Here is a 10,055-nt window from a genome sequence, read left to right on the forward strand (position 1 = left end):
CTGATTCCTTATATGGTGATGAGCTAATGTTGAAGATTGGAGGACATACCTCTGAAGCATATATGCGTTTGCTTCCCCTGACCAGCCTCAGAGTTTTGCAATGATCCGGCCAGCATGCTCTCAGCAGGTTTCATTGTTTGTTACTTGTTTAGGACTTTTGATTGTATTAATAAACTGCCTATTATTTACAAGTCACTGGTCCCGAAGGCTTTTTCCACACCACATTTTTTGTCATCACCATCCACACCACAAGAAACAACGCCCTCCCAATGTCAAACTCTGATGTTGATGATGGAATTGATCACACATTGGTGTCTTTGTGGTGAATAATGCCCATGACTGGAGGCGCTTCCTCCACCCTCCTTCCTCTCAGAGCTAAAGTAAGAAGATGAGAAACTCTGAGCAGGAGCTTCTTGAGTCCAACTCTGTACTCTTTACGGATCAGACAGTAGAGCACCGGGTTGAGGCAGCTGTTAGCGTGGGCCAGACACACGGTCAGCGGGAAGGCGTAGGCCTGGGCGTTGTAGAAGGCTTTGCTGAAGGGCACCATGTCAAATTTGATGAGCACCCCCCACAGGGTGAGGGCTTGATTGGGTAGCCAGCAGAGGAAGAAGGACAGCACCACGATGGTGACGGAGCGCGTGACCTTAGAGCGCCGCTGATGGCGTCCTCTCTCGCCCTCTGACCTCTCTGTGACGTTGTCGCTCACCACGCTGCCTACGACGCGCCGGCTCAGGATGAACCTTAGCAGGAGCAGATAGCACACCGAGATGATGATTAAAGGAACTACAAATCCCAGAAGGAGTTTCTGCGTTTGGTAGAGGCCAAGCAGGACTTGTGGATCCCAGTGACCCGAGTCCGAGTCGGAGAAGCGAACCAAGCACAGCTCGTCGTCTGTAGACACCTGGAAACAAACGTAACGAGTCAGAGGTCCGTTCACTTTGAAAACAAAAGTAAACAAAAATGAATTATTATTTTGTTAGCAAAATGCATTTTTCGGTAATGCGCATGTGATCAAACTAATAGTATATAGTAGCCACTATATACTAATTGAGTGTGTAATGTATAGTATAGTGTGACATTTCCAACACAGCCTATATACTGTAGAGTATATACTGTTTACTAAGTGATTAGGATGATGAGCGTTCCCACTGATAGTAGTTTCCCAAGATGCATTTGGGACCTACAACAACAAAAATGTGAAGCACACTGAGGCCAAATATCTGTTAATTCTCCACCTTTACTTTGAAAGTTCTGAAAACATTTGAAATGTGGCCAAGTAGAATATCAACATGTGCTCATTTGATCCATAAAACTCACGTAGACACATTTCATTCTGGTATTTTGGAGATTCCATTGTCCGCCATCTACTACTGACAAAACTTCCGGTTAACTTCAAAACAAGAGCTCTATTTACAAAAGCATGAAAAAACTAATAGAAAACAAGAAGAGATGCTTTTGTTTGTGCATACTTAAAAAATGTCCCCATATAGTATACATCTGGGTTTTTCTTGCATACTCAATCTTTTCATACTATTTAATGTGAACGCACAAGTATGTTACTGTGCCCTTTTGAACACAGCCAAAGTGTACACCTCATTGATGTAAAAAAGTTGAAATTACGTATATAGAAAGGTTTTTACTTCATTTCACAATAAACACTGACAAAAATGACTTCCCAACACATTTCTGGTGTTTTCATGAACTGAAAGTTGCAGCAAAACAATGACAGATGTTTATTTTGGGGTTTCCATGGAATGATCGGAGTTTGAGTGACTCGCATAGTGAGGTGATGTCACGGAGAATACTGGGAACAAACTAGAACAAAAGTCATTTACATTTATTTTTAATGTGTTTAATGTGTAATCTGCAGCCACCTTAAGATCAAACTACTTTGTATTTGGCCCCATCATTGTGTAAACTATGTAAATAATTAAGTTGTAGATATCTCAGCTATACAAATACACAAATTTGATTAAATTCTACAATATTTTCATGGGCTCAACATTTTCTTGTTCTTATATCACAAAATGATGGTCATCTTTTAGCCTCAAATTAATGAAAGAACTTTTTCTCAAAGAATTCCACAAAACTTTAGTAAATTAAATAAAAATTGGTCCCAAAGTTAAGTAAATTTTGCACAGACTGATATCTGTCACTTATTGCTTGGATATTGTCGGTGCTTCATTTATACGTGTAAGTGAAAACTAGGGTACATTCATGTTAAAATTGCCTAAAATCTTTGGCCTACTTGAGATCAAACTGGTGCCTTGATTAATATATGTTAAAGTTTCATTTATTCAGACAACAGTTTTTTTGGGAAATTTACTTTGATCTCCTGATATGTTTCGACTGTCAACTACCAGTCTTCTTCAGAGGTGTCTGCTGTGTCCTTGACTTCCTCCTAATAATTCCAGCAATTTCTTTATGTTTCTTTTTGAATAAAATGTTAAAGTTTCATTTATTCAGACAACAGTTTTTTGGGAAATTTACTTTGATCTCCTGACACGTTTTGACTGTCAGCTGCCAGTCTACTTCAGAGGTGTCGGCTGATTGCTTTGATGTGTCTTTGACTGCCACATAATAATTTCAGTTCTTTTTGTCTTCTTTTCGAATAATGTTTACTTTGATCTCCTGACAATTTACTTTGATCTCCTGACAATTTACTTTGATCTCCTTACAATTTACTTTGATCTCCTGACTTGTTTGAGTAGTCAACTGCCAGGGTTATGGTGCTATATGGTCCTATATATGGTGCTTTGATAGGCTCTGAACTAAAATAACTGCTTTCTACAATCAGAGTTGATGCTTGAGGTTAAAACACAAACCTGGACTGTGGTGGAGTAGAAAGCATGAGGCAGCGTGGCCACCACTGACACCACCCAGATAGATAAACTGGCCCACTTGGCCTGGGCGATGGCCACCCTGGGGTTGGCCATCTTCAGTGACGTGATTAAGGAGTGATAGCGTGTCACGCTCATGGCGGTGAGGAAGAAGACACTGGCGTACATGTTCATGGTGGTCACCGAACTCACGATCTTGCACATGACTCGTCCGAAGGGCCAGCGGAAGTCCATCACGGTGTCCACGGCCCAGAAGGGCAGCGTGAGCACGAACTGCAGGTCGGTCACGGCCAGGCTCATCACGAAGCAGTCGATGGACGAATGCTGGTGTCGCCTTCGCCGTGAGTGGAGCAGAAAGAGAGCCAGGAGGTTCCCCACAAGCCCCAGAACACACACCACCAAGTAGACCGACGCTATGAGGACCCGCACCTGCAGAAGGAAGAAAAACAGCAACTTTAATACACATTCATAATCATTTAGAAGGAGAAAAACATCTTAAAGTATAAAGGGGTTTTTGAGTAATTTGTGTTGTATTTTTGTGCATTTTCTTGTCATTTCCTGCATTTTCATTGTAACATGTTTTTAGAGTAATCTTTTTCTACTTTTGTTGTACTTTTGTGTATTTTTTGTTCATTTTGAGTGTTTTGTTTGTCATCTTGTGTGTTCTTGGAATCATTTCTGTTGTTGTTTTGTGTTTTTCGGAGTAATTTTTGTGTATCTTTGTTGCCTTTTTGTGTATTTTTTCTTCATTTTGAGTGTTTTGTGCCTCATCTTTGTGTTGTTGTGTTTTTGGAGTAAACTTTGTTGCCTTTTACTTTTTTTTGTCATTTCTTGTTTTGTTGGGATCATTTTGTCCTTTTGTTGGATACTTTTGTGTACTTTTCTTGTATTTTGTGTAATTTATTAACATTTCCTATGTTTTTTAGAGTAATTTTTGTTGTCCTGTTGTGTATTTTTCAGTCATTTTGTACATATTTATTATCCTTTTTGGGGTTCTGGAGTCATTTTAGTCCATTTTTCTACATTTTACTGTCATTTTGTGTGTTTTTGCACTCTTTTGTGTATTTACTTCATAGGCTGCACTACATTCTGTTACTTTAAACCCACTAATGCAGGCAATGTTCTGAACAGGTTCCCAGTTTACCGTGGGCACCGTGTTGGTGACCCCTGCTTTAAATTATTAAATTTCATTAATCTGTCATAGGTTTTTGGTTTGTTGAAGAGCATCAATATGCACTCAAGATTTGGATTAAAACAGAGAACCATCTGGCACAGAAGCCCACATAAATGACTTTTTTTTCCCCTCATGAATGAATTATTTCTATAATAAGAATATCCATTTGGTAAGTGATAGAAAAACCATTCATATATTTTTAATTTGAGCCAAATTACAAAACAAATTGCAAGTCTAAAACTTTTAAAAGATGTTTATTAAGCATTTTAAAGCCACATTGGAATGTAGAGTGAAAATATGTAACCACATTACCAAAATAAGAATGAAATGTTGATGAAAACATCAGCATAATGCAAATATTTCAGATTGAAATTAATAATTTAATATTTTGTTCCTATAAATTTCACTGCAGATGATGACGACAGAAATGAGTAGTCCTATGATGAATATGTTTGATTAATGGAGATAGAGAACCTACTGCTAGGTTAGCGCTGTCTCCGTGGAGGTCTACGGAGGACTCCTTGGAGAGGATGTGCAGCCAGCAGTTGAGGGACAGGTTGAAGGCAGGGAGGGTGGAAGCTGCTCCGGTCCTACTGACCAGCTCTGATAGATGCTCCTCTTCTCCTCCACACTCACTGAGCGTGCTCACTGATCCAGACCAGCTGCTGCTGCTGCTGCTGTTGCTCTGCATGGTGCCTTGGATTGTCCTCAACCTTCCACGTTAACCTCCACACTCAGCTTTGGATGCAGAATACCTCATGTCGCCCGTTCTGATGCTCTTATTCACAGTGAGAACTTCCTAGAAGTGATGATAAAAGAATGAGCATCATCTCACGCTGAAATCTGTCATCATGATGCTGATGCTGATGGTGTCTCCTCCTTCACTGAAGCTCACTGACAGCAGGGCAGACACTTATATACTCACTCACTCACTCACTCACTCACTCACTCACTCACTCACTCACTCACGGCTTTGTGGAGCACACTTGGTGCACACACAGGGAGCCACAGATCTACCACAGTGTTCACCAGCTACTGTAGTTATTACAACAGACACGTCTCAGAATGAAAAGTCATTTCTGTGTTTGTCTGTTTCACGTTAAAGGACGACACAGTACGGCTTATCTTCTATCTTTGATTCAACAAACACTGTGCATTCTCACGTCACTATATTCTTTCACATCCGTCCATTAGCAACATTCATGTCAGCATTATTACAGGACCAAACAAAGATTTTGTGTCTATATTTAACAGAATGGCTAAATCCAAAAGAATACTACAACACCTGGCTAGAAATAGAACAGTTAGACTGCAAACACATTAAACTCTCTGATCTCCCTTTTATCACTGCGACCCTCAAACATCACAACTGCTTTAAAAACCCACTAATTGCCTCCACACTGACTGCATGGTGGAAAGCCCTGGGCATCACAAATGGCCAATTAAAAACTAGTATACTCTCTCCAATCTGGCACAACCCCGACTTTAAAAATAAAAAAACACCACTCTATCTGAAGACATGGGAAGAGAGTGGAATCACTCATCTCCAAGACCTTTTTGAAAATGACAAGATCAGGTCATATAACAATCTAACCCAAGCATTCGATATAAATAAAAGTAACTTTCTACAGTACTTACAAGTAACAGAGACAATAAAGAAAACCACTCCACTAGACTTAACTACGTTACAACCTCCAGAACTGGCTATATATATGAAAAAAATCTCAACAAAATCAAAAAAACTCTCAAAAATATACAGAGCGCTTTCGAACACTAACTGTAATTACTTACCAATCGCGAAGTGGGAGGCCGAACTCTCAATCACCCCGAGCACTGATTTCTGGGCAGAAATTTGTTGTAATACTTTTAAGATGACAAAAAACACAAACCTTCAGCTAATTCAATACAAGGTCCTCCACAGATCCCACATTACCCAACAGAAAATGCATAAAATGGGCTTCTCAGCAACAGACATCTGCTCTCAGTGCACCCAGAATACAGCGGATTCCTATTTACATGCCTTATGGCTTTGCTCCCCAGTTCAACACTTTTGGATTCTAATCACTGAAAAACTGTCCTCCATTTTGGACTACAGAATTCCTTTATCTCCAAATCTCTGTTTGATTGGAGACCTGACAATGCTTCAACCTCCAGCAAACCAATCACAATCAATCCTTGCGGCACTAGCCATAGCAAAAAAAGCAATATTACTAAATTGGAAAGACAAAAAATCCTTAAACATAAACCAATGGCAAAATCTCCTCACAGAATTTATTTCCATGGAAAAGATGTCTGCTCTCAGAAAACAAAAAAAAATAACGTGCTTTGAGGAGCGTTGGACTCCTTTTTTAATTGCATTAAATCTAAATTTTTAAAAGCCTGATGATCTAGCCTGCAAGCGACTGCCAGCACCACTCTTTACTAACGCACTAGCCCAACTGTAGGCCGGGGCCGCCTTGGGCCTCTGGGGTGGTCTTGGTCAGGATGGCTGGGGTGGGTTGCCGGGGTGCCTTGTTGCCTCAGCACGGGTGTGCATTCCTTCTGGGTGTTCACGGGGTCCCGGGGCTGTTTGATTTGGCGCCGTTGCCCCTTGCATGCGCATCTGGTTGGTCTCTGGGGCTGGGGCCCTGCGTGCTCCCCTGCCGCTCCTTCCCCTTGCTCCCTGTCCCCCTGTCTCGTCCTCCCCCCCCTCCTCCTCCTTTGCTCTTGCGCCCGCCATCCTGTGGGGTTGGGTTTGGGGGGCTCCCGTTGGCCTGGGGCACTGGTGGGGGGGCTGTGGCTCCCGCCTGGGGGACGGGCGGTGCCGTGCCGGGTGGGTTGGCTGGGGGGTGGTCTCGTTGGGGGGCCTGGGGTGGTGGGGTCCTTGGCTCCGGTCCGGGGGGATCCGGGGTGGGGGTAGCTTTGGGGGTGGCTGCTGCCCGGGGTCGGCGATTGCCTCCTGGGTTGCTGGGTGGCAGGGTGTGGCTGTGGGTTGCTCCGTCGGCCCTTGCGGGTCCTTGGCTTGGCTCCCTGGGGCGCACCTTTGCTAGGGATGTCGCTTGCGCGACGAGCCAGGCGGGGCCCCCTCGGGGGCTTTTTGTACGACCGCAATGGCCGGGGTGTGGACGTTATGGCTAGGGGGTGGGGTGAGGGGTACTATGGGGCCTCCCCGGGGGTCGTATTGGGCGGGTGTGCGGGGGCGCGGCGCGTGGTTCCTCGCCCGGTGGATCCGCGTTGGGATTGGCTGGTCTGCTGGCTGGGTGCACCGGGCGCCGTGGGCGCGATTCCGGGGCGGGGGTGCCCCGGGGGCGGATCCTTGGGCTACGTGTCCGGGGAGGTGCTCTCCGGCAATCTGCCCGGGGACCGGCCGCGGCTCGTGGCGGCGCTGCGCAGCCTTGGGCGGGGCGGGGCTGGTGGCCTTGGGCCCGCTGTTGTTCGGGGTGTGCTGGCGTCGGGGGGGTGTCTCGTGCCGGTGCGTGGGTCGTCGGGGATTGCCTCCGTGGGGGGGGGGGGGGCTCTGTTGGCGCCGTTGGCGTGGGGGGGCGGTTCCGGGCTGGGGGTGCTTCGGTACTCTGGCTTGCCGGTCCGTGGCTGGCGGGATGGCCCTGCTTGGCGGTGGATGGCGTCCTCTCTCGTCGGGGGGGCCGGGGCCGCCTCCCGGTGGAGAGTGTTGTATCGTGGCGCCGGGTGGGCCTGTGCTGGCCCTGGTGCGGGCATGGGCCTCCCCCCTGCTCGGCCGCTCCCCTTGGTGGCGGGGTGGCGTTGCTCCGGGCCGGCGGGCGGCGGGGGTCGCCCCCTGGGGCGCCGGGGGATGTTGTTGGTGCCTGGCTGTGCCCGGGGGTGGGGGGGTGTCGCCGTGCTCCGCGGGGCCGGCGCGGTCTGGGGGGGTGCCGGGGGGGGGGGTCTCCGGCTGTGCTGTTCCGGGGCCCGCAGTGCCACTTGCCCGTCTGCACCATCTACCCTCTCGCGTGGCCCGCCACGCGGACGGGCCCGGCTCACACTGGACAGGCCTCCTACATGTTCACTTCACCCCACTCCCAGCTGGTCTGGCTCACTCAGAAAATGCACCACACACCAATACCCAACCCTTGGGGGGCTGGATGGTGGGGCTGGGGGTGGAGGAGGCCGCCACCTGTGTTACTATGTAGTGGCATGGGGGCGGCCCTCCCACCTCTAGTTGCCCTACTAATCCCTCCAATTTTAATCGCATCTCAACATGTCACCCCCCGGAGGGTGTATCATCATTTACACCCTCCGGCCTATTACACCACATACACATAAATCCACAGAGGCTGGAGGGGGAGCACCGCTCCCCTCCATCCCCCTTCTTTTAATTACACCCCATACATCCACCAAACACACACATTCACACAGGGGATCGGGAAGTGCCTCTCCATTGGGGAATGGAGAGGCACCATAACAGGGTGGTGGGTTGGCACACATATTTGGGCCTCTCCGGTGGGGGCCTGGCCCCTCTGTTGGTGGCTGGGCCACTGCATAGAGTAAAAGCACATCAAGATGGTGCGGTCGGGCGTGGCGGTGGGTCTCGGGGGGGCTTTGCCGGGGTCTCTCCTTGCGGGGTCTTTCCGGGCTGTGTCGGCCGGGTGGGGCGCGGGGGTGCCTCTCCCCCTTGGGTGTGGCTTGGTGCTTGCTTTGTCTCCTGGTGGCCTTGGGGGCGGGCCCCGCGGTGTGCGGGCCCGGGGCGGCCTGCCTCGCCGGTTTGGGGGGTGGGTGTGCTGGGGGGGTGCTGGTGTCCTCACCGGGGTTGGGGCAGGGTTGTTTGGCGCCTCGGGATGATGCTGTTTACTGGGGGGGCGGCGTTAGCTGTTCCGATGGTTGAGGTTGCTTTCGGCCGCCTGGTGGGTATGTCCTGCCATCTGCGGACTGGTGGGTGGGTCCGGGGCATCTTTGGCTGGGGGCTGCTGTCCCGTGCTGGATGTGTGCCGTTGGGGTGCCTCCGTCCCCGCGGTGGGGGTCGCCGGTTGCTCGCGGGCCGGCGGGGGGCGCTGCCCTGTGACTTGCGCTGTCCGGGGGGCGGCGGGCCCTGGGCTGCTGGCCTTGTGCCGTCTGGGGCTGTGCGGTCCTGCTGGGCTGTGGCCGGGACCTGGGCTGGGGTGGGGGGCGCGTCCCGGGGGGCTTGGCCCGGGGGCTTGCCCTTGGGGGGTCCTGGTCCCTGGGGGTGCTCCTGGGGCCCGGGGTGCTTGGCCGGCTGGCCGGGCCGGTCCTGGCGGGGGTCTTCTGGGGCGGGTGGCGCGTGCCGCGCCCTTGCATACCTTCTGGTGCGGCCCCTGTTTGGGCAGTCCCCCGTGAGGCAGAGTGTCGGGGTTAAATTAGGGGGCCACATCCCGGCGGGGCGGTCTGGCTTGGCCTCTGGAGGGGGCCCTGGCTTTAAAGAACTGAAGCTCGTGGCGCGGGCGGCATCGGCATCTGGGGCGCCCGGGGGGGCTAGGTTGGGGTGCCTCGGGACCGGCGGGGGGACTCCCAGCGGCCCCCTGGTGCCTTATGCGGCTTGGGGTGTGGTCGTTCGCCCTGGGCGGGCTGCTCCTGGTGCTGCATCCATTCCGGGTCCTCCTGGCCTGGGGTCGGGTCCTTGCTGGCTCTGGGCTCACCGGCGGGGGCCCGCCGGCTGCCCGTTCGGCGTGGCTCTGGTCGTCTGCTGGGCGTGGGCTTTGGCTCCTCCGCTGGGGTCTCGGGCGGGGGGCTCTCTGGGCCCTCCCCTCGGGGGGCTGGGCGCGGGGGTGTGGGTGGTGGTGGGGGGGTGGGGGGCTGGGGGGCCTGGGGGTTGGGGGTTGGAGTCGGTGGCGTGGTGCGCTGGGTCCTTGGCTCCTTGGGGGCTTTTCGGGTGTGTATGGGGGGGGCAATGGCAGCCTCTCGGCTTGGGACCTTGGGGGCGTTCGGGGGGCTGCTTGGCCGTGGGGTGGTCGCCGGGGGCCCCTAGATCTCTCGCTCTTTCTGCTGGCCCGACTGCTTCTTCGGGCCCGGGGGCGGCTTATGGGTTTTGCAGTAGCGGCTCTTGGAATCACATTTGTCATGGACGCACTGGCCTCGGGCTGTGGGAT

General features: G+C 50.9%; 1 protein-coding gene across 1 annotated transcript; it reads right to left on the bottom strand.

Annotated features, from left to right (window-relative positions):
- Positions 1-220: 220 nt before the first annotated feature.
- LOC114478838 (relaxin-3 receptor 1-like) lies at positions 221-4,744 on the bottom strand. The gene is made up of 3 exons (XM_028472125.1): positions 4,496-4,744; positions 2,829-3,272; positions 221-904 (listed from the first exon to the last, which is right to left on the bottom strand). Exons 1-3 carry the CDS (start codon positions 4,706-4,708, stop codon positions 302-304), a joined length of 1,260 nt encoding a protein of 419 aa, XP_028327926.1. The 5' UTR covers positions 4,709-4,744; the 3' UTR covers positions 221-301.
- Between the last annotated feature and the right edge of the window lie 5,311 nt (positions 4,745-10,055).

The sequence above is a fragment of the Gouania willdenowi genome, chromosome 17 (genome assembly GCF_900634775.1).
Source record: "Gouania willdenowi chromosome 17, fGouWil2.1, whole genome shotgun sequence".
Taxonomy (NCBI): Eukaryota; Metazoa; Chordata; class Actinopteri; order Blenniiformes; family Gobiesocidae; genus Gouania; species Gouania willdenowi.

Bases quoted from the DNA above. Each gene is read 5' to 3' on its own strand.
- LOC114478838 (XM_028472125.1), bottom strand. From the start codon at position 4,708: ATGCAGAGCAACAGCAGCAGCAGCAGCAGCTGGTCTGGATCAGTGAGC. The intron at 3,273-4,495 runs GTAGGTTCTCTA...TTCCTTCTGCAG, and splicing joins GAGACAGCGCTAACCTAGCA to GTGCGGGTCCTCATAGCGTC. The intron at 905-2,828 runs GTTTGTGTTTTA...GTTTGTTTCCAG, and splicing joins TCTACTCCACCACAGTCCAG to GTGTCTACAGACGACGAGCT.